Genomic DNA, 24,052 nt, shown 5'->3' on the forward strand with positions numbered 1-24,052 from the left:
AAACACGGTTAGCCTACAATAGCCTACTTTTACTATAAAATAGTTATAGATTATGACATTTACATCACAAAATATCAGGGCGTGACATTTGTTTGATGTGAAGGAGGGTTGCTGTAAGCCCCATCAGAACTGGGTTGCGGTGCAGGGGGACGGGGCTAATGACAAAAGGAGCAATTGGGGGAAATCCTATTATTAAATTTAACAAGTTTATCATTTATGGATATGGATTTTAATAGAGACTTCAACAACATTATTAGATATATGATATTTCAAAAACTCACACAAGCAGGTAAAGAAATCTGAGATCTATTACGAATGTCTTTGTTTGACATGGTAGGCTATTGAAAAGAATTTGGTCAACATATAAGTTAGTGTTGTCAAAAATAGGAGAGTCTAAAGAATGTTTAGGGCCAGACTTGACCAGTCCCGGCGCTATGGGCGGGCAATGGGGGACCTGGCCCGCCCTGTCAGTCACTAGTGCCCGCCCTGGACGAGCCCACTCCCGGGCCGTGCCCCCCCAAATGAGTTACTGTGCGTGATTTGTGCTCCCCCTGGAAATTGAAATGCCCCCCCGACGGAGGTGACCTGGCGCCGGCTCTGGACTTGACTAAAGGTTTACAATCAGCAATTGCACCAAAAACAATGGCATATTCTCTTGGGGGACTGGAAAAGAGAATTCTTGCATAAATTGTTCAGACTGTAAGTGAAAAGGACACCACAATCCTCTAAAAGTTGACTGACTAAAAGTATATTTTTTTATCAAACCAATTATGAAAAAAAAACATTTATTTTTCTATCTAATATTTTTATAGGTCCAAATAAAACTATGTGCATGGAGAAAAATTATAATTACAAGGGACCAACTTATTAAAGCCCGTTTAAACTAGATAAAGTTAAAGATATTTTAGATGTTGAAATAAAGTTCTAACAGGACGTGGGGTTATTTAAAAATGTCTTTCTCTTCAAAGCAATTATCAATAGAGGAAAAACCCCCGACCCCCCATAGTTCGATCAGCTAATGCTTTCTTTTTTATTATTTTAGAATTCCAAACAAAATCTATTATAATTTTGTCCAGTGTCCTACAAATTTCCACCGAAACATCCATGATAGATAACCCGAGATAACCCATCTGCTTTAAAGCAACACTCTGTTATTGACAGATCACGCTGTAACCTGATTTAAAGGGATAGTTGACACAGAAATGAAAGTTCTGTCCTAGTTTCCTCACCCTCAATTTGTTCCAAACCTGTATGAATTTCTTTCTTCTGTTGAACATAAAAAAGATGTGGGTAACCAAACAGTTGTAGCCAATGGTAGCCACTGACTTCAATATGTAATGGTAATTATGCACAACGTCATCTGTTGGTTATCCACATTCTTCAGAATATCTCATTTTGTGTTCAACAGAAAGAAATTCATGCCGGTTTGGAAAGACATGAGGGTGAGTAAAGGATGACAGAATTTTTATTCTCGAGTGAACTGTGCCTTTAAGAATTCAACTTTTTGTGTAAAATAACTGCTAATTTCACTGCAACCTTTTCTGTACATCTCTTTTTATTATTTGTTTATTTTTTTAATTATTTTGCTTCTTTCAGGAATACTGATTTGTCAACCATAGAATGCCGTCAAATATTTTTAAATATTTATTTTAAGTTTCCTGGTGTTCACTTCTAATGTTGTTAAAAAAAAATTACATCAATAGCAGTTATAATATTTACTAGATATGTTTTCCATGCTGTTTTTGGCCCTCTGGTTAAAATACTCTGCTTTAAGGGGCATTTCTTCTTTAAGATGTCAGTGTGAAAGCCCACTGACTGGGTAATAACTTTGCATATTATACTTTATATGATTACAGTTGTTCTATTGCTAGAGTTGATTACAGGTGCAACAGGAAGTCTTGTACTGATTTATTCATCTCTATAGGCCAATGTAAGTAGGCTATTTTGGCAGCTTGGTTTCAGTAAAAGTTGTTTTTAAACTAACGAGGAAGTTTCAATTTACATTGTTTTTAAAGTACTTTTTAGATTACACTTTATAAGATTACACTGGTTATTGTAGTGTAAGTCATGACTGATTTAACACTGCAACATGTGACTACCACAAAATCACAAATTCATGATCACAAAATAAATGCACTTATTCTTTGTTGACAGAGATGGGCAAAAATACATCAAAATGTATTTAAAATAAAAATCCCACTGTGTGGGAAAAGGTATTTAAATACAAATACAGTATTTTGTATTTTGAAAATACTCATGTGAAATTGGCCATCCAGTGAAGTAACACTATTAAGGCCTGTTACTTCACTGAACGATAATCCAAGAACGATAATTATAAAGATAACTATATTAGTGGATTCTAAGTATACAATGTAGTTGTGTCATCTGTCACTAAATGCTCAAGCTCTTTAAAGCAGAAATTATTCTGATTGGCTGTCAATGTTTTTATCATTCATAATTGTTTGTGCTTTTATGGTTATAGTTGTGGTGTGCTATCTTCTATTCACTTAGATTTAGGATGTGCTCACACTATGGGATCTGATCCGTGCTTGAGCATGATTGACTCCCAAAGTCCAGTTCATTTCACAAGTGTGTCTGCTCTATACTGTGTCCAGTGCATGGAACAGTTAAAGGTGGGGTATGTAATTTTTCAAAAACACATTACAAAACTGAGTCGGGGCCGAGTACCAAAACAAACTTGTAGCCAATCAGCAGTGTCTACTCATGATGTGGAGGAGAGAGCGTTCAGTGAACAGCCGAGCCGAGTGAGAAAGATATGGTGGATAAAAAAACAAATGCAGAAGACGATAAGGAATGATAAGGCAAGAAGTAGGACCCGTGTAATATCAGATCAGCTTTCCAGTGCTGGAGAGAACTCAAGGAGCGAAAGGCCTGCGATCGGACGCCAAAGTTGCTTTGGTTCTTCTTGATAGGTGAGTAACTCTGTGACTACACCGGACGCGACGCAACAGCTAAACTCTGCCTACACTGGACGCGATAAAGCGACCATTAAAAATAATTTGAAATTTGTGTCAGCATGTCATAAACAGAACGTGGCAGCAGTTTTCTGTCGGGGATTTGTTGCGGCGCACAGCATCCACTGTAGACAGCATCACTGATTATAATGACTTCTATATTCATTTTATCGTGCCGTTCGTGTCCGGTGTAGACACGATGTAACATTGCTTTTGCTTTGTTTCACAGAACTAATCTTTGCCTGGGTTGCATAGGCTACGTATGTGTGGGGCGGAGCTATCAAAATAGTGGCGAGACCCTATAAGAGTAGGGGCGTGTTTGTTTTGGTGATTTCAAATATCAACATTGGCTGGCAGAAATCGCTTACCCCACCTTTAATGTAGTATTTTTGTATGCACTATTGTTATGATTATGACAGCAAAACATTTTTTATAACTACTTGGATATCACACTTTTCAATTAATTTAATTTGAGTACATTTAGATTTACAATGGGTCTGGTTCTCATCTTATTGATGAAGAGGTATTGTAGTTTGCATGTAAAGCTGTAAATTCCACCACTATCCTCAGCTGCCGCTGTAATAATCCTGTGATATCTGTCTGTTAGCGAAAAGACAATCACGCTTGGGCTTTAGTACAAGGCAACTGTGCCTAGTGTAAGTATGCCCTTAGAACAATTAAATGTTTATTTTTTTAGCATTATAGTTATCTTTGTCTTGGGCTACACACACAAAGCTGCTTATTACTCATTTATCCATGTTTCTTTATTGCTCTGACGTGTCAATAGCTGCTGCCCACTAAAAGCTCCACAGATATATTTGCATACCACGACGATATATAAACGATATAGAAAAAGTTTAATCGATTTACACTTTATATCATCGCCATAGCAAGCAGTAATGATTAAAGTTTAATGAACACATTTGAATAGCTAGTTGATAAAACCAAAATCTGACCAAAAAAACCTAATAAGACTGACTAGTGTTAATGCTATGCTCCCCTTGCCAGGGTTTTTCTTTTTTTACCTGCTGAGACAGGTATGCGTTTTTTTCCCACAAAAGCAAGATCACTTTGTTTTAATATTAAAGTCATGCACATAGTAGTGCAATAACCATGTCAAGCATTTTGCATGGTTTATAGACACCAAAACAGCATTTATTTGACTGAAAATCCAGAATCATCAACAAGCTAACTGTAAAGATAGCACTGTGAATGATGATATGGTTTTCAACAAATGGGATGCTTCATTTTATTCAAAATTAAATATCTTAAATATCTATGATTTTGACTTTAATAAGATTTTCCAGGGAAAAGCATGAAAGTGGCATGTCTGAGGTTTGAACTAGTTGTTACAGGAAACCAGCAGTCGAATAAAGAGGTTGATTGGCAAAAAGTGTTTTATGTATTTTGAAAATACAAAAATACTAAGATTAAATGTATTTAAATACAAAATACATTTGATTTTTTTCAAAGGTATTAAAATATAAAATAGTATTTTTGTATTTCAAATACGTATTTGAAATACTGCCCATCCCTGTTTGTTGATAACATCCTAGGTATTATAAGCCCACTGAACCTGTTATGCCTGTTTCTCAGTCACGTGTATGCAAAAAAGGGACTTAGTGTTAAAACCTGTTTACAAAAGTCCCTGCAACCCACACAGTAGTATTAGATGACATATGCCACACAATTTAAAACTGAAGTAATTTAGCAGGTTCTTAACGGGAAATCAATTATTTTTAAACAAAGCCGCGGAACAAGGTAGAAACCTTGAAGCCTTACTAAATTGTAGAGATTACACAAATGATTGATTATTTTAGAGCCTATATTTTGAAACCTGCATTCATTAGTCCACTGCAAACAGCTTGCCCTGCCACATTCTCGGATAAATTCCTCGAAACAAAACTCTGAAACCAAAACTGCTAGAGGTGAACGAGTGGGCGGGGCTTGTGCTCATTGAGGGCGGGGCGAACGCTCCTGATTGGTCATTGTTGGAAAGGTAGACAGATTCTTTGGGGAAAAAAAAGAAAAAGATCTCAGGTAGCTAATGTTTTTTTTCACGAGCGAAACTTTCATGAGCCTTGCTCTTCAGTTCACCTGACTTCGTCGAACAAGGAAGGGATTATTTATTATTTAAAGATTTGCGTTCATCTCTGAATTCTAAACAAAGTTGAAGTTTTGCGAAGGAACAAAGGTAAAGTTATTTTGATAGGATGCGATACACCTCATGTATTCAGACTGCCTTCGTCATACTGATTGGTAGGTGCATAACTTTAATGCTTTATTTCTTTCTAAAAAAAGGACATTTTTTGTTAACATATTACAATTAATGTAGGATTGTAACTTTGTAACATTGTTTTGTTTTATGTTGTGCGCTATTCAGGGTTTTGTATGGGCGAGGCTCAAGGTAAGAAATTGACCTAATTTGCACTAGGGTTGTGTCAACACTTAAAACATTACTATATCCGTTTATATTCTTAAAATGTGAGTGTTTTATGAGATTAAATCAAACAAGTCACCAGAATCAATGTGTTTGGCTCAGAATGCGGTCGGGCGCAGCTGGTGAACAGGATAGTCGGAGGCTCCGCTGCGTCAGAAGGCGCTTGGCCTTGGCAGGTGGATATTCAGGTAAGAATGGCAGCTATTGTGAAACTAAAGTTTTGAAAAACTGAGGCAGAGTTCACAGAAATTACTTGCATAGAATACTTTCCTTTAGCTCAGTCGAACAACACAGAGATCATAGTTTAATGCATAACCTGATCAAATGTATGCCCTTAATGAAAAATCATCATCATCAAGATTTTTTGTTCAGGTCTCATGTACAATTCTATAATAATTATTCATAATTTTACACATTGACTGTAAAGGTGTAGGCTGAAGCCTTAGCTTATTTTACCTACCATTTTTTAATAATAAGTGTCACATTTATTCTATACAAAAAATACAAAAACAGTTACTTAAAGGAGTAGTGCACTCAAGACTGAAAATTTCAGGCCATCCAAGATGTAGACGAGTTTGTATCTTCATCAGATTTAGAGAAATATAGCATTTTATCACTTGCTCACCAATGGATCTCTGCAGTGAATGGGTGCCGTGAGAATGAGAGTCTAAGACGCTGATAAAAACATCACAATAATCCACAAGCAGTCCTTACTTAAGTACTTAAATTTGATTTTACCAGGAAAGGTTTTACAATTTTTATCATATGTAAATGTAAAACATCTTGTATTATCTTAATTGTTGTATTTTTCTTTTTTTTTATATATATATATATATATATATATATATATATATATATATATATATATATATATATATATATATATATATATTGTTTTTATACAACTTGTTTTTTGTAACTCTATATCTGTAAAATCTATATTACTGTGACTATTACTGTTAAAATCTATATTACTGTTACAAATAATCCATACAACTCTAGTCCATCAATTAATGACCTGTGAAGCGAAAAGCTGTGTGTTTGTAAGAAATCCATCATGAAGATGTTTTTAAACTTCAGACAAGTCCTCTATGCGTGAAAAAGTTGTCTCGTCTGAATCAGGAGAGAAATAGACTCGCATCAAGCGCCATTTACAAGCTGAAAATAAGTTTAGAACAGTTCTAAACAAATACATTGGTGGTTTTTGACTGCAGGGGAAAGCATTATTATGAATTATGGCCAGAAGCTATGGTTTAAATGTGGGTTACTTGTGGACTATTGTTATGATTTATCAGCTGTTTGGACTCTGATTCTGACGGCACCCATTCCCTGCAAGAGTTGTAATGCTAAAATTCTCCAAATCTGTTCCGATGAACAAACTCACTCATCTACATCTTGAATGGCCTGAAGTTGACTACATTTTCAGCATATTTTTGGGTGAGCTATTAAAAAAATAAGACAAATTTATCGAGACCTTTATAGATAACTGAAAATAACACCTTTTATTAAAAGTGAGTTTCAGGTATTTTATGTCCAAGTTATTTATGAGCTATATATTTATCACCTTTTTAAAAGTTGCAAGGTGAATTGCGCATTTTTAATTCCTTATTGCAGTTTTCCCACAATATATACGTCTATTTTTTAGATTTCTACTTTCCCTTTTTTTAAATTAATAAAGAGCATTTAAATCTTAGCTGAATCCGTTATCAGTGAAACCTTTAATTATTTTATTGTCAAGGTTTAGGATGCATTCTGAATTGTCTGTCAAATGTGGTTTCTTTTCGATATCCTCCTGATGTCTGGTTGATGTGTGCGTATAGACTGACGATAAAGGACATGTGTGTGGAGGAACTATCATCTCAGACAAGTGGGTCCTATCTGCTGCACATTGCTTTCCCAAGTAAGTTTCACACCTTTTTCAACACCCATATAATCCCTGTTTGCTTATTTTTCGGCTATATATATATATATATATATATATATATATATATATATATATATATATATATATATATATATATATATATATATATATATATATATATACATACATTTCTCTTCCTTGTCCAGCCCTAGTGACATCTCCTCTTACATGGTTTACGCTGGCCGGCAGCAGCTGAACGGCTGGAACTCGGACGAGACCAGCCATAGGATCAACCGTGTGGTGGTTCCTCTGGGTTACACACACCCTCAGCTGGGTCAGGATATTGCTCTAGTGGAGCTGGCCACAGCTGTCAGGTGGTCCGACCGCATTCAGCCTATCTGCTTGCCATATGCCAATGTGGAGTTCAGCAGCGACATGAAGTGCATGATCACTGGATGGGGTGCCATCAGAGATGGAGGTGAGTGAGAAACCCACGCTACAGGCGTCTGAAATTTCATCCATGTGCAAGTTGTAATGTTAAATATATTTAACTTAGAGTGACATTACATTCAGTAGTAGTAGTAGTGTGCATAAGTTGATAAATACAAAAAAAAAAACTTTAAGTGCTTCGAGTGAAATAGGCCTCACAACATTATTTTAACATGAATAAAGTGAATGGATATTCATTATGAGATTTGCTAAAGATTACATGTATTAGTGATATTATAAAGATTAAGTGTGTTAGATGACAGCAAATATATCTAAACACGTAAAATTAAAGATGTTTATGAACTGCTATTTTATTTATTGTGAAGCAATAGGGAAATGGTGTGCTTCAATTATATCTGATTGCTTGAAAATCGACTTGTTGGATGATTTCAAATTAACACAGAGCATTTGTGACCCTGGACCACAAACCAGTCATATACTTTAAACAAAGTTCGTTTTCATTGTTCGTTTGGGAGCAAAAAGTCCTTCGAAAAGACTGAGCGACAGTATACTGTCTTCGAACATTTCAACAGCCACGGGCTGCTGGAGGCGGGGTGTAGATTCATGGAAACATGTCCTATGCCCTAAACACAACAACGATGCAATGATGGTATATCTAGATCTTTTATTAAACTGAATAAATGATTACACGTTTTTATATTTTATGTTGTCATAATTTGATAAAAAACAAAGGTTTATTATTGTATGTTCTTTTGGCATTTCATTTATTGTATATCTTTTAAATTCGCTTATTGAAAGAACAGCAGCAGTATGGTGTAACATTTATTTGAAACATATGTTTTTGGTACTTGCTACCTTATATCTTTACTCTTTCATTCTTTTCATGGCTTTGGAAAACTTGCATCTGATGTTTCTCTACATCGCTTTTTGCATAACTCTGGGTCGTCGACACCAAGCTTCGTTGCAATTTCTTTTAAATGCTTTTCAATTAAATGCTTTCTCTGAACCTTTAAAGTCTCCCCGCGAGCGATCGTACAGGTGCGGATATATTTGTGTCAGTTCAGTTATTCGACACAGTGTATTTATGTTCTTATAGTGACTTGGAGATGTTGTTCTCCTGCCTGACCTCTGTTGAATGAGAAAGGAACCGGGGAAAAAAAAATTAGTTTCGGCCTGATTTTGTTCGAAATGACGACGTCGTCATCAGTTCGTTCTTCGATTTCGTTTGAAGTATATCAGGGCCTTAAGTGTCAGTTTTACGAAATTGGGATTTATAGATAATCTGGAAGCTGAATAGATAAGCTTTCCATTGATGTATGGTTTGTTAGGATCAGACAATATTTGGCCGAGATACAACTATTTGAAAATCTGGAATCTGAGGGTGCAAAAAAATCGAATTATTAAGAAAATCCCCTTTAAAGTTGTCCAAATGAAGTTCTTAGCAATGCATATTACTAATCAAAAATTAAGTTTTGATATATTTACAGTAGAAAATTTACAAAATATCTTCATGGAACGTAATCTTTACTTACTATCCTAAGGATTTTTGGCATAAAAACAAATATCAATAATTTTAACAAATACAGTGTATTTTTGGCTATTGCTGCACACATTCCCCAGTGACTCGAGACTGGTTTTGTGGTCCAGGGTCACATATGAGTATGCACAACTCAATATCCAATTGACTGATAACTGATGAGGTTCCGATATATTGTTCATTCCTGCTATTTAATATCTTAATGCAAATTTATGGTGCACATTTTCACTGGAAATGTTTGTCGTCTTAAGGTCATTAAAGTTCAATAGGTTCAAAATTATGGAGTCATTTAAAAAAAAAAAATTAAGTCCCTGGTGAGCATAAAGTCTTTGCAAAAATTTATTTGAGTCTGAAATTTTGTATGCATTTTTTCGTATTTGTCACGCACAGAAACCTTGCACACGGAGTCAAAATGCTTGCTACAGATGCAAAAAAAAAACAGAAAATTGAACCTGATCTGAATTTTTTGACAATTTTTTTGAAAATTTAACATTTTAAAATGTTATTGAAATTTTCATATTCAGTGTGTAACTGTGATTGACGCAACTTGAGGTCGTATTTATTTTTTAATGTTTTAATAATTTGGGACTTGGTGTGTAAAGACCGTTAATCCCTAATGCTCACCAACGCTGCATTTATTTGCTGAAATTTACAAAAAAAGCAGTAATATTGTGAAATGTTATTACATTTTCAAAGAACCGTTTCATATTTGAAAATATTTTAAAATGTAATTTATTGCTGTGATCAAAGCTGAATTTTCAGCATCATTACTCCAGTTTTCAGTGTCGCATGATCCTTCAGAAATTATTCTAATATGCTGATTTGCTACTCAGGAGACATCTCTGATTATTATCCATGCTGAAAATTATCATCAATGTGTACACACTCTCACACACACACACACTAAATTAAGCAGCAAAAACAATTTTCAACATTAAAACTTATAAGAAGCATTATTAATAATTAAGCACCAATAGTAATCCATAATGATTTCTGAAGGATCATGTGACACTGAACACTAAATGATGCTGAAAATTCTACATTTCTGTCCCAGGAATAAATCGCACTTTAAAATATATTATAATAGTAAACAGTAATTTTAAATAGTAATAATAACCTATTTCACAATATTACTGTTTTTACTGTCATTTAGATCAAATAATGCAGTATTGGTGATTTAAAAAAAAAAAAAAAACTTAATTATTGAAAACGTTTGATTGGTAGTTATATTGTGTGAAATACTGGCAATTGCTACAAGCAGTGAATGAAGAAATTCTTGTTCCCTCAGTGTGTACAAAGAAACACAAGCTCTCATGTTGTTTCTCATGTCTTGTTCAGTTGCTCTGCAGGGCGCTGGGGCGTTGCAGGAAGTCCAAGTGCCAGTCATTGACTCAAATACTTGTCAGGATATGTTTCTGATAAACCCCACAGAGAACATTGACATCCGCCATGACATGATGTGCGCTGGATTCCAACAAGGAGGCAAAGACTCCTGCCAGGTGAGGAGAGCATTGCTTCAGGAAAACATAACATTTTTTAAAATATGAATACCAATATCTTATTGTTTCTAATACCCTTCTGTTATCATATATTTCTGCATGTTCCTTTATCAGGGCGACTCCGGCGGCCCTCTGGTGTGTCAGATCAGTGACGGAAGTTGGGTGCAAGCTGGAATTGTGAGCTTCGGTCTCGGCTGTGCTAAACAAAACCGACCAGGAGTCTATGCCAAAGTATCCAGCTTCTCTAACTTCATCCAGAGCCACGTTGGAGGAGTCCAGCTCAAGAGTGCATCGAGTCACTTCTGGGCTGACCGGGTCATGGTGCTCATCAGGACTCTGGTGCTACTGGTATTGGTGCAGCTGCTGAGATAAACACACACTGATCCTTGCACAAGCCAAAAACGCCATCCTACATAAAAATAGATTTTAATGCCATAAGTAGCTTTTTAATCAGTTTTTAAACAACTTTATGTAGTTTCCTATTTTGTTTGTACCAAAAATACACACCGATTGATTTGAAATGAAAGATATAAGTATGTCTTTTACCACTTTATTTATAATATATTCTTTTAACTATTTGAAACTGTGCTGATTAACATTGAGATGATTAAACCATGTAATTAAATTGTGCAAATAATGCCATTTTTAAACTGAAACACTCCAATGGTTCTCATGGGCAGCTTAACAAATGTGAGATTTGACAATTACGATGCATACGGAAATAATAATAGACACTTATTTGATCCAGCCTTTTGCACGGCAATTATAAATGTTATTTACCTTTGTATCAGGACCACCTGTGAAATTAGCATGCAATTCATGCTTTTCTAAAGTCAGTTGTATATTTGTATCTTTTGGTGACTGTTTCTCTTAAAATGCTGTAAATAAACATTGTAATAAAGTGATTTTTGTAATCGATATATATTTTGCATGTTTATATTTATGGTAGAGGTAAAGACTGAGGAATTGACCCGTCTTTAAACATTAACATTACTAATCTTATCATAGCAACTGTTGCTGTCTGGCATGTTCTCAGATAAGCTTCTGCTCTTTTAATGCAAGTCTATGGAAGATTTGTTTGTTTAATAATTTTTTTTATTTTTTATATAAAGATCCAAAAAATATTTAATCCAAAAAATATTAATGTGCATTCAGCATCAGTATTTTTTTCTTTCCCATGGAAAGTAACATTTAATTTACATACTGATTCAGGTTGAAGAAAAAAAAACAAGATTAATGCAGGCGGGGCTTATTCTAGCTCAATTTGCATATTACTACGAAGTGCCTTCTATTTATGAAATCATATTTATTTACGATTACATTCATATAACGATTTGTCAAGGGTGTTTAAGTGGTCTCTGCTATTTTCATAAGAATGTGTATTTATTATGGCAATGGTTGTCATACTTAGCCTTTAGCAATGCATATAAATCCATAAATAATATATTTCTGCCTCATACAGTGAACATGCATCTGAATCCCCATCACACTGGAATCAGAAGTTATTTCAGATGCCCACTGGTGTCTGAAAATGAGTTTTAAGCTTTAAAATGTTTAAAAAATTTGTTCAGTTTGTGGTGTAAAAAGGTCACATTAGCAATTAAAGAAAAATGCTTAAGCAAAACATGGTCAGGTTAAAGTGTCTGAAGAATTTTTGGGTATAATATGTAACAGTTTACTTTATTTTGCTGTCCTCACTTATATTAATGAACTATAGTGTCCTGCACCCACTAGTAAAAAAAATCTCAAAAATTCAGTTTCTGAATTCAAAATCTGGTGTCCGAATCATTTTTGGTTTGCCTGTAAAAAACAAAATGCTGCAAAAGAATACCATTATTAAAAAAACAACACACTAATCCCTTTGATATCTTTATTCAAGACCATACTCTTTGTTGCTTGTGTAAAACTGAGCAAATCTGCATGTTTCACTATTTTCTACAAGACATTCATGCAACATCGAATGAAATGTTTTTCTACTTTCTACAGTCATGATGTCATTGTGCTCTGCTGTGTTTCATCTACCGTAATACTGCTGCCCTGCTGGTGGCTCCTACTGTAGTGTACTAGAAAATAGCTTTAAACGCTGGTCTTCTAAACAAGTCATTATTTCAAGTGAATCATTCTCTAAACTCAGCTGAATGGAGTGATATTCCAGAGTGAATGAATGGCACTAGCACCACTGAACTGAACTCTTTCTCCCTGGATCTGAATTGCTTGGTAATGGCACTGAAATTCTGAGAATGGAAACCCCTTAAGAACCGAACGGAGCATCATAATTTAATGTTGGCACAAATAAATAATGCATACGAACCCATTAAAGATAAAGGCACTTTTCTGGGTAAGATTCTAGGTAAAGGCCTTAATAATTTGGAGCCTCAAACATATTCTCTCTACCGTACACCGGTGCACAATACAGCTATCAAGTTCCTGTTCACTGCTCTCAACTGGTTCTACAAGGGGATGGAGACAAAATGTGTGGACTGATCAGGTATCAGGAAGCGTTGAGTTGTCGGAGAGGATCATGGGAGATCCAAGCTGGAGCTCCTGCTGAAGTGACTCCATGTCAGCCGGGGTCATGCGGTGTACCTCGAGCCAATCAGAGAGCAGGGATGCAGACAGGGGGCCCAAGTCATTGTGACTAATGAAAGAGAGAATTGAGACCACTGAAACGTACGTTACAGTCGAGTACTGCAATCATCAGTGACGTACAGTTTAAAAATAGAGCGTGCACTTTGCAGTCACCAGGATCTGAACTGACCTTTCCCTGAGGTCGGAGTGCTGGAGTTCGGTGAGCGATTGAGTGAGGAGTTCATCGAGGTCGAAGCCGACGCCGTATCCCGCTCCACTGCCTTTAGGAGTCACTGAGAAAACCGGCGGCAAAATGTCTTCAACCTGGCAGGAAAAACAATTGAGAGAAGAATGAAGCAAATTATCAAAATTAAAACGTAATCTAATATGTTTTCCAAACGCAAGTCACAGAGCACATACAGTACACATGAAAGCTTGTTTGAATTATGAATTAAAAAAAAAAAAGATAATTGCATTTTTATTTCCCCCAATTTGGACTTTAGACTACTTTATTTTCATAATGACCTTTTTCTTCATTACCCTGAGTTAGAAACAGGCCTCCATGCATAACAAATTTGTGTCAGAAAATAAAACAGAAATATAATAATTCCTGGTATGACCTCTAGGGGGCCACAGTTTTATTTTCAATTAATCTAACAATAAATTATTCAATAACTAAAAATAATAGATAATAATAAAACGTAAAAATAAAAAAAGTAATGCCTTGCATGACCTCAGGGGTTATTATTATTATTATATAAAAATAATCTATAACAATAATATTAAAACAATACTACTAATCATAATTATTTAAAAAAAAAATCGATTTTAAAAAGTATTAAATGTGTTTCTCATCCAGGAACATTGGTGCTACACACATAAACTATAAAATAACCCCCCCCCCCCCCCCCCCAGCCTGCAAATATTAATTTTAAAATTCCCTAATTGTTCCAGGTTTTCCTTGACTGCTATAATCCAACAACCCAAATAAATATCTTAACCCAAATCAAATTAAATGATAACAGGTTTCACTTTTCTAAGCAAACAAACTTTCACCTGGAAGAAAATACAAATACATAATAAAAAAATGCCATATGCTCATACTGGAAGGCACATGATCATGTATTATAAATAAAACGTTCACCTGTGACTTTGAGAGCTGCTGTGTGACTGTGTGGATGTCAGGGATGCTGTTTGCCGGTTGTCCCGTGTCAGTGAGACCAAGGCAGGGTTGAGCTGCAGCTCCGGGAGGCTGTTTTGAAGGGCCCTGCACATGAGAGCCATTTTGACGCTCTTCTAAAACGCAAAGTTTGTCCAGGGCTTGAGGCCCACTGGCAATCTCTGGATTGGAAAGAGACGTGCTGGTGTCCGAGACGCCGATGCTGGGGTTCAGAGCTGATGGTTTGGTCATAAAGGATTCCAGCGGCAGCAGCTGGATGTGAGTGTTGGACTGCGACTGCGCATGCGTGACATGCTTCGGCTGCGTTTGCATGTGCGCAAAGCCCGTGTGAGCGGGGTTATTCAGTTCAGGTGGAGGTTGGTGGGTTTTCTGGGGTTGGTGTGGAGTTGTTCCTGTCCAGTTCTCAAGACCGGTGAACATTGTTCCAACAGTCAGAAACGGAGGTTTTAATATGTTGTTTTTGGCAAAGGCACATGGGGCGGTTACCACACCAACACTTCCACCTCCTCCTACAGCAACCAACCCAACGTCTCCATTCTGAGCGGGACCTAAACAGACGGGCTGTGCATCATGAGTCGGAGTTGGGTGGAATATTCCATCTGCCAAACACTGTCCCATTTGTGGCAGTATTTGTGGCGGTTTGAAAGCCTGCACGTCGCTGGGTTGTTTTGGCGCCATCGATTCTCCCCTGTCTGAGTTTGTCTTTATGACATTGCTTCCTTTTGCTGGCTGGATTTGGACAGTTTTACCCTCACCGGTCTTGGCACTATTGGTTTCCGTGGTCTGCAATTTGTCCACCCGTTTGTCCATCATTCGTCCCCAGCGCTCCAACAGCTTCTTGTCGTTGTCGCTGAGTAACACGCCACCCAAAGATTCACCTTGTTTTCCCTCCTTTTTCTCCTTCTCTTTCAGCTTTCTCTTTTTCTCCATCGCACGCTCCTGTCTCTTCCTCCGCTTCTCTTCCCTCTCTCGTTGTCTCTCCTGGGCCGTGATTGGCTTCTTCTGCTCTGGTCCAGAGTTGGAGGGGAAGAGGGATGAGGATAAACCTCCAGCAGATCCTCCGAGTAATTCGATACCAATAGCTGCAGAGCCTCCATCTGGGGAAGAGAGAATTAGTACATGACAGTACTTGAACTTGGAAATAACTGAGAAAAATTGGATAAAAAAAAAAAAAAATCATAAGACAACAAAAAGTTCTTAAAATTTTCTATTCAGGTTTATTACAGTATTAGTGGGTAGAAAAAAAAAAAGTGGAAGTGTCAACTTAATATAATGAATATTTTACACACATAATATTTAAATTATATAAATATAAAACATAAAATATAAAAAAAAAAAAAAAATAAATAAAAACACTAATGTTCAAATGTCTGGGGTCTGTAAGATTTTTAAATATTTCTGAAGATCACTTTTGCTCACCGGACTGCATTATTTTAATCAAAAACACAATAAAAAAACTTAATATTGTGAAATAATATTAATGCATTTATTTGAAATACATTTTTTTGGTAATATTGTAAGTGTCTTTATGGTCACGTTTGCATAATAAAATACACCCTTGCTGAATAAAAATGTTAATTTCTTTCGAAAAAAATTATTGAATCTTACAGACTCTAAACGTATGAATGTTAGTGTGTATTTATAAGACAAACATTTTTTTAACAGTAGAAAATGTGTCTTAAAATTCAAATTTTTAAAATTCAAATTTTATTTGTCACATACACAGTCATACACAGTACGATATGCAGTGAAATGCTTGTAAAATTGGGAATTAGTTGGTTTTTATATAGTTCCTCACATGGGGATCATCAAATCGGGTTCTGTGGGAGCAAATTTCAATGTTAAGCAATCTATGGCCACACTGACAAATTCTCTCACCTCGAGCCTTCTGCCTTAGTGCTGATTTAAGTAAGGCAGCTTTGAGAGCTGCTTTTGTGTCTTCTGAAATTGCTCCCTCTTTTTTTGTAACTTCCCCCGTTGTTGCTTTCCCTCCTTTGCCCAGGGAACGGGTCAGATTTTGAGAGAGCGACTGAGCCTGGGACTGTGTGAGAGAGAGTGAAGGGATCGACTGAGGAATACTTGAAGTGGGCGGAGTCTGAGAGACGGGGTGGGATGGAAGCATTTGATTGGACGAGACAAGCTCCTCCTTTGTGCAGCTTGTCACCGGTTCTGTGGGAGTGGTCAGATCGATGGTTTCAGGCTGGCCATCTGAGTTCGCGCTGGGCATGTCCACATCCTGGCAGCTTACCTGAGCCAAATGTGGCAGAATCTGAGTAAGGTGATGTGGAGCTTGAAACGAGTTTGCATTCGTTTGAGTTTGTGTAGTGTCTGTAGGTTTGAAGTTGAGATTTGTGCGAGTTTGTGCTGTTTCTGTCAAGTTTTGAGACGGCGGAGCCGCGCAAAGGGTGCTACCAGACACCCCAACCGAACTAGAATGGAGAGGCCTAAACTGGATCTTCTTCCTGATGCCCTGCTTCTTCTTATGGAAGTCCTGGATTTCTACTAGTATAGCTTCTTTGATTTGTTCTTTGCCCAGAGGTTGCCGATCAAACTCAAAATTAAAGGCAGGAACGCACACTGGCTCGTCGTCTGCGTCGTGGTACTTCGCGAGGTAAGGGTGTTCGAGGGCTTGACATGCACTGATCCGCTCACGAGGGTCAAATCGGAGCATTGTGCCCAACAAGTCCAATGCACTGGGCTCAGCTTGCGGATACAGTGCTGCAAGCGGCTCTGCTGCTTTTGAAGGGAGGCTTCGCACGTAAGAACGCACCCGGTCCGACCCTATCGAGCTGACGATGCTCTCGGGTGGCGTTCCCAAAACTGAAAGAATCAGCTGAAGCTGATGAACGTAGTTTTTCCCTGGAAACATCTGCCTTCTGCCGAGCATCTCGCCAAAGATGCAGCCAACAGACCAGAGGTCGATGGCCAAGCTGTAGTGGTAAAGCGACAACATGAGCTCAGGAGCGCGGTACCAACGTGTGGCCACGTATTCGGTCATAAAAGAACGTGACTCTTCGGAGTGGGCCGCACTTAATCCGCGCGCCATGCCGAAGTCTCCTATCTTCAGCTCGCAGTTTTCATTCACCAGCAGGTTGGACGGCTTGAGATCACGGTGAATGACGTTGGCCGAGTGAATGTATTTCAGGCCTCTTAACAGCTGATACAGGAAGTAGCGTGTGTGTTCTGGGGTCAGAGGTTGGCAGGAGTGAATAATCTGATGCAGGTCACTCTCCATGAGGTCAAGAACTACGTACCTAAAGAAAGAGAGTCACTTTTAGCACATTAAATACGAGGAGACAATATGCTTGCTGCTTCGAACTAAAGCTTACACTGATTTGAAAGCCGAGTGAGGGACCACAGGCTGGAGAATGTCTTTAATGGCGATGATGTTGTCGTGTTTGAAGTGCTTGAGAATCTTCAGCTCTCGCAGTGTGCGTTTGGCATTCGTCACAACCTCAAAAGCATTAGGGATCTTCTTTATTGCCACCTGCTGGCCTGAATGCATAAATAAATTCAATTATTCGAAAAATTACCAAATATCTATCCAAACACATTCAGAAATTCTGAATTAACAGATTATAATACATGCACCTTAAAACACCTAGATATACACCTTATTTTTCAACACAGAATAGGTAAGTGACTAGAAGAAAAAGTGTAAACAGTAAAACTATTTGGGCTACAAACTAGTGTGTTTATGATTACAATAATAAATTAACATTATATGAAAACTAATACCATGTACAGCTAAAATAACTGGAAGTGACACTAGAAGTCAAGTAAAAAAAAATGGCAATGTCTGCTTTTACATAAAAATAAAGTGGATACATAAAATTTACATTTATGCATTTTTGGCAGAAATAAATTTAATAAAAAAATTAAATTAAAAGAAATGAACAGTGTGTTCATAATTAAGATAATACATTAAAATAATGTGGTAAGACACACCAATGTGCAATTTCAAGCAGCAAAACGAGCAGTTTTGTACAGCTAAAAATAGCTGGAAGCCAATGAGACCGGAAGCAAGACCCATAAAACGTACAAATGGCCGGGCCCATTTTTACGGGAAAAATAAGGTGTAAATAATTGATTATTTACATTTTGAATCAAAATGATTACATGATATGCATTTTTTCTAAGCTGAATATACTTATACTGTGTTGCAATGGTAAGAAAACCCCTAACAAATTTACATGCAAGTCATGAAACATGACTCTGTTCATTTTCTTAATCCCCTTAAATTAACAGGCTAAATTCACAGCCCCAATTACAATACATTATCTTAAAAATATACTAATTGCATATAAATCAGTATACAAAATATACTTATTACATATTAGTAAACAATCAGCAAATAATGTTCTGGTCATTAATAATAATGAACAAGAAAGCATTTTTAAAATACATTTAATTTGATCTTTATAATTATGATTTATTTTAATATTATCAATATTGTTTTATAGTAACCATAATTATTAATATACATTAATAATGCTGTAATAATAATATATTAATAAATAATAATAATAATAATAATAATAATGAATTCTGACATCAAAGATTTAGTCTAATTATTTTAAGTCATTGAAATGCATCTTGGCACCCTCACCATTGTCTCGTCTTCGGGCCGATGAGACCACACCATAAGCACCTGTACCAATGGTCTCAATAATTTCATATTCTTCCCCAACTTCAAACTTCACATCCAGGGAGTGGGCTTTAAGCAGAGCCAAGTTCTTATCTGCGACAGTATTTGCATCTGTTACAATGGCTGTGTCCTCATTAGGCTGAGAGGGAGCTTCTGTAACGCCTCTGTGATGGTTCTTGTCAGTGTTGCCCTCGGAGGCTTTTCGGGCCGGCACTGCTTGGGTGTCATTTGTCTCGTCCCTCTCATTGGTTGACATTCTGAAACAAAATATTCAGAAGATTTTACTTTCTCTTCAGCTTATTATAATGGCCTCTAATCTTCTCTTGGACATGCCAGACAGTGTAACTCAGGGCTGTCCAAACTCGGTCCTGGAGGGCTGGTGTCCTGCAGAGTTTAGCTCCAACTTGCCTCAACACACCTGCATGGAAGCTTCTAGTATGCCTAGTAAGAGCTTGAGGTGTGTTTAATTAGGGTTGAAGCTAAACTCTGCAGGACCGAGTTTGGACAGCCCTGGTCTAACTAATCTTTCCTATTAATCAGTAACAGAAAAGACAACAGTATTTCAAAAACAGCAGCACTTTCATGTAACACACACACACACACACACACACACACACACACACGCGTTTACAGTTTGTTTGAAATAATAATACAGATATAAAACAAGCATTTATGTATTCATCGTGTCAAGAAATATAATTAAGCGAGGTGCACACAGCTGTGAGTAACTTATCTTATAACCGAAACCATAAAATGACAGAATCAGACATCACATATCTGTAATTGCTCGTAATGGGATAACATACTACATCCAGGAGGGCGTAGCTGTCTTTATTGAGCAATTAATCCTGCCTGAGAGCCTGTACTGGCCCAGAAGAGCTATAACAACATGTTCACATGTTTCTCTCTTTTCATATTAGAACACAGCCCAAAAGAGCAAATATTGTGTAATGAAAGCGGTCATAATTACCTGAAGCAGTGGAAATTCTGTGTGGTTCTTTCAAAGCATGTCTATTCTTTGCTATCACGAAGCACCGTTTTACTTCCTTGTGTTCTTCCGTATTGTATTTGAATGGCAGCTAAACTACCAATCGGCTGTCTGATCGCAAGATGATTAACCAATGGGATTCGACAACATTGCTCGAGGGGCGGGCTGTGTAAAATAGGGTCATTCTTTGGGCGGTGTCGAGTGTAAATAAGAAAGACGCGCACGTGCTGTACTCTATATAATCATTTATAAACAGTATGCAGAAACAACAACAACAACAATAATAATAATACAGTTGGTGCTGAATTTATTTTTATATTATTTTCTTAATTTATTTATTATTTGAATATGGGAATACATGAATTAATAAATACATCCAGGACTACATAATTAAATTAATAGTATTCATTCGGATTTGGTTTCCATTATGGATTTTTCCCCCCTAAAAAATAAAATTCAAATGCCTAAAAAGATCAAATGATAAATCAAATGCTCAAATGATAAATTTGAATATGAATTTTAATTTTAACTTCCATACTCCATCGAACACCTAATACTTTTCCCAGCGCTGATCAGTACAGACAGATTTCAATGTGAGTGTCGGGTACCAATCCTTGCACCTAGCAGATGAAAACGATTAGGCTACATTTTATCGTATTAGTGCTAAAATGTGTCCTGAGATATGAATGTAGCTCATCAGTGAGACTTTCTGAGCCTCCAAGAGCCCCCTGCAGGACAAAAATGCATCATCCCATAGGAAACATCGCTCATGCCACGCGTTCCTGTTCTTTGGTCCAATCACAGCTCTTCTCTCAAGACTTTTCCACGTTGCAATATATTCAAGGTCGGAGCCTGGCAAATTCGAGCATACTCTACAATTACAAATTGCATTTAAGAGTAGCAACTTTTTAGCCTACAAAAGAGGCTTTTTTTTAATTACGTAATTTGTCAAAACTTTTAACAATGTCCTCGAGCCTTTCCTCTACAGGAGTTCCTAAATGGGAATATCGCGTCCGCTTCATCCTATGTTTTCTGGGTTTAGTTCTGTCGGTTTACGCGTTACATGTCGAGCTGTCCCGGGAGAACGATCCCGAATATCGCGCGATGTGCGACCTGGGCCATTCCGTGAGCTGCTCTAAAGTCTTCACATCCAGGTAATGCGTTTATTTCACTGAATTGAAAGATTTTGATATCACATAGGCAGTATTTTTGGAGCTAGACACTCCTGGTGAATAGGGTAAAAATGTAATATGTAGGCTAACTAATGCAACTAATGTAGCCTAACTAACTTACTTCCCCAGCTAACTGATTACATTTGGAATTGTAAGCATTTTTTGTATTACAAGTTTTGCGAATTGTTTAAATATGCAAATGATGCATTACCTTATTAAATATGCAGTAATGTGCATACTTTTTAAAGAACAGAATTCTGAATATTGCATAAATCCAAGTTCAGAATTTTTGATTTAGAAAAAAAAATCACATTTTTTTCTTTATAAAGGAATAAAACGTAAACCTTTAGAATAAAGATAGGAATAAAATGGTCAAGTTTGCTACTAAAGAGGAGATTTCTGGCTCAGTGCAGGAGAAAAAAAAAAAACATTTTCTGAAAACAGTCAGGCTATTGTAATTCAAATCTACAGCTGAAAATAGATAAAGTGCAATAAAATAAACACTTAGTCATTACCATTACTACTAGTCAAACAGCAAATCTCAAAATTGACTAGTGCATGAAAAAACAGTAGTGTTGTGCCATAGTCTTTGCTAATAAGTTTTGTCTTATGCAACCTGCAAACAGTAAATATTTGCATGCAAAAACTTTATCAACTGATGGATTGGTGGAACTTTGCTCTTTCTCAGATGGGGACGTGGATTTGGGCTCGTCCAGATCTTTACTTCCAAAGACAGCCTGTTAAACCAGCCAAACAGTGTATTGGGAATAATTTTCTATGCATTGCAACTGGGTTTAGGTAAGTGCTGTGTGGCCACTAATGATTTGTACTGGGACCCCAAAAGCTATTTCACCAATAATATCAAACCGAGTGTCATCTGCAAATACATTTTAATCAACAGGTCAGCTGGTGTCCAGCAGATCAGCTTTCTTCCTTGTCATGGCCTCCTGGGTATCAGTGGCTGGATCTGTATATCTGGCTGCTATTCTGGCATTTGTCTTGGGTGATTTCTGCGTGGTCTGCGTCTCAACCTACATCGTAAACTTTGCTCTTCTCTACACAAACCTAAAGAGAAGGACTGGACTGGAGGGACGTCTGAAGAGAGGGAAGAGTGAATGACACTTTTTAAATTTAATTTTTTTTTATTTTGACATCTGGGATTAAGCTGCCTCTAACTTCTGGGGGGAAAAGAGAGGAGCATGCAAAAAATAAATGTTTATTACTGGAAATCCTGGCACTTTGCAGACTGGTCTTAGTAAAAAGAAAAATACTAACAATAATCTGGACTTCACATGTTCATAGACACAAATAGGGGAGGAAGCCTCAGTTTTACTTATAATCTATTTCAGAATAATGAAAAAACATGTTCGTGGAAATTATGATACAGTTATCAGAAACTGTATGATGCTCATCATGTGTTTTGCATCCTGCAGGTCAGTTTTTTTTTTACATGTGCGAGTAGCCTAATGTGAAACCAATTTCTGATAAAATATTGATTAAAGCTCTATGTGATGAATAAAGTCAGATTTTCCATTAAATCCTGTTTGATTATGTGCTCATGTCAAGTGTATGAACATATAAATATATAATTTTGCCCTAGCGCTGCTGCTGCTTACAGATATATATATATATATATATATATATATATATATATATTTCAACATCAGGTCCACTTTGTGACCAAAATAAAATATATTAATAAATAAATAAATAATCTTATGATAAAATAAAAAGTAATAACTACTAGAATAAGTACTAATAAAAATATAATACAAATATACTATTATATAATAATTGTATATTTTAATAAAATTGTAATATAATAATACATTATAATATAATACACAATTATAATCTATACACAACCCCCCCCCCCCCCCATTGATTTCTAATGATAAAGCAACAGCCATGCAAAAAACACAATACACCTCACTTTTTGTTTAAACTGCTTAAGGGGTAACCTAGATTATTGTAAAATAATGCTAAATATTCTTAAAAATTATACTTCTTAAATAGCAAATGCACATTGATCTGATACCTGGCAATCAGTCTATAATAGTGTGCTGTATTTACTGTTTGAGGGAACTGCTGTTGGAATGGTGACATCTTCTGGACAGAATATGTCATGCGCTTACAGTATGATTTTGCCTATGGTAGGCTAAAACAATTGGCAGCGGCTATTTGCACTAAGTGCAAATAGCATATTTTTTTAGTGACAGATGCTATTTACACTAAGTGCAAATAGCTATAGATTCTATTTACACTATGTTAAAATAGCAAGATTGTTTGCTATTTATACTACTTATTGCAAATAGTGGCAATTATCTGCACCTCGGTATTGTAGTACATTATAAAACAGTACGCAATAATAACGTACTGAGTGTAAATTATACTTTTAATTCAAATTTATTAAATGGATGCCACGTTATTGGGACAATAACACCCTCCCTACACCTACCCTAACCCTACCCGATACTTTATTTTCAACTTTTTGATTATTTCCTTCATTTTTATTGAAAATAAATGCCTTTCTGATGCGATATGAGATTTGAAAAGGGAGAAAATTTTTTTTGGCAAAAGGTGGGCTCGAACACGTCAAAAGGCATATGCCTTACCATCTACGCCACTGAAACCGATATTGATGTTGATGTAAAATAAACACTTCAGGGTTTCTTAAGAAAGAATCCCCCAAATTACTGAGGAAATGCTTGTTTTATTTGTTTAAAAAAAA

At 36.5% G+C, this 24,052-nt stretch overlaps 3 protein-coding genes across 5 annotated transcripts; 2 read left to right on the top strand and 1 right to left on the bottom strand.

The window, feature by feature from the left end:
* Positions 1-4,989: 4,989 nt before the first annotated feature.
* LOC306852273 (prostasin-like) lies at positions 4,990-11,881 on the top strand. 3 transcript variants are annotated; one of them, XM_079388987.1, is made up of 7 exons: positions 4,990-5,234; positions 5,359-5,382; positions 5,518-5,603; positions 7,236-7,315; positions 7,486-7,757; positions 10,605-10,765; positions 10,880-11,881. In XM_079388987.1, the coding sequence occupies exons 1-7, from the start codon at positions 5,189-5,191 to the stop codon at positions 11,135-11,137; spliced, it is 927 nt and encodes a 308-aa protein (XP_079245113.1). In that variant the 5' UTR covers positions 4,990-5,188; the 3' UTR covers positions 11,138-11,881. The 3 variants fall into 3 exon arrangements, with proteins under 3 accessions (XP_079245113.1, XP_079245114.1, XP_079245115.1); XM_079388988.1 differs by having other exon boundaries at positions 7,236-7,282; positions 10,880-11,682; XM_079388989.1 differs by having other exon boundaries at positions 5,031-5,169; positions 10,880-11,686.
* A 739-nt stretch (positions 11,882-12,620) lies between these two features.
* Positions 12,621-20,238, bottom strand: LOC306851956 (mitogen-activated protein kinase 7-like). Its single transcript, XM_079388500.1, has 7 exons — positions 20,132-20,238; positions 19,123-19,418; positions 17,843-18,008; positions 16,392-17,767; positions 14,478-15,610; positions 13,524-13,657; positions 12,621-13,403 (listed from the first exon to the last, which is right to left on the bottom strand). Exons 2-7 carry the CDS (start codon positions 19,415-19,417, stop codon positions 13,250-13,252), a joined length of 3,258 nt encoding a protein of 1,085 aa, XP_079244626.1. The 5' UTR covers position 19,418; positions 20,132-20,238; the 3' UTR covers positions 12,621-13,249.
* Positions 20,239-20,348: 110 nt separating this feature from the next.
* On the top strand, positions 20,349-22,856 carry vkorc1 (vitamin K epoxide reductase complex, subunit 1). Its single transcript, XM_079388647.1, has 3 exons — positions 20,349-21,303; positions 22,010-22,119; positions 22,223-22,856. Exons 1-3 carry the CDS (start codon positions 21,113-21,115, stop codon positions 22,438-22,440), a joined length of 519 nt encoding a protein of 172 aa, XP_079244773.1. The 5' UTR covers positions 20,349-21,112; the 3' UTR covers positions 22,441-22,856.
* The last annotated feature ends 1,196 nt before the right edge of the window (positions 22,857-24,052 follow it).

This window comes from Barbus barbus (assembly GCF_936440315.1).
Source record: "Barbus barbus genome assembly, chromosome: 32".
Classification (NCBI taxonomy): Eukaryota; Metazoa; Chordata; class Actinopteri; order Cypriniformes; family Cyprinidae; genus Barbus; species Barbus barbus.

Excerpts from the sequence above, each read along its gene's own strand:
- LOC306852273 (XM_079388987.1), top strand. The coding sequence starts at position 5,189 with ATGCGATACACCTCATGTATTCAGACTGCCTTCGTCATACTGATTG. Across the intron at positions 5,235-5,358 it reads TGCCTTCGTCATACTGATTG|GGTTTTGTATGGGCGAGGCT; the intron begins GTAGGTGCATAA and ends TGCGCTATTCAG. Across the intron at positions 7,758-10,604 it reads GGGTGCCATCAGAGATGGAG|TTGCTCTGCAGGGCGCTGGG; the intron begins GTGAGTGAGAAA and ends TGTCTTGTTCAG.
- LOC306851956 (XM_079388500.1), bottom strand. The coding sequence starts at position 19,417 with ATGTCAACCAATGAGAGGGACGAGACAAATGACACCCAAGCAGTGCCG. Across the intron at positions 18,009-19,122 it reads GGCCCGAAGACGAGACAATG|GCCAGCAGGTGGCAATAAAG; the intron begins GTGAGGGTGCCA and ends TTATGCATTCAG. Across the intron at positions 13,404-13,523 it reads CACTCCGACCTCAGGGAAAG|TCACAATGACTTGGGCCCCC; the intron begins GTCAGTTCAGAT and ends CTCTTTCATTAG.
- vkorc1 (XM_079388647.1), top strand. The coding sequence starts at position 21,113 with ATGTCCTCGAGCCTTTCCTCTACAGGAGTTCCTAAATGGGAATATCGC. Across the intron at positions 21,304-22,009 it reads TCTAAAGTCTTCACATCCAG|ATGGGGACGTGGATTTGGGC; the intron begins GTAATGCGTTTA and ends GCTCTTTCTCAG. Across the intron at positions 22,120-22,222 it reads TGCATTGCAACTGGGTTTAG|GTCAGCTGGTGTCCAGCAGA; the intron begins GTAAGTGCTGTG and ends TTTAATCAACAG.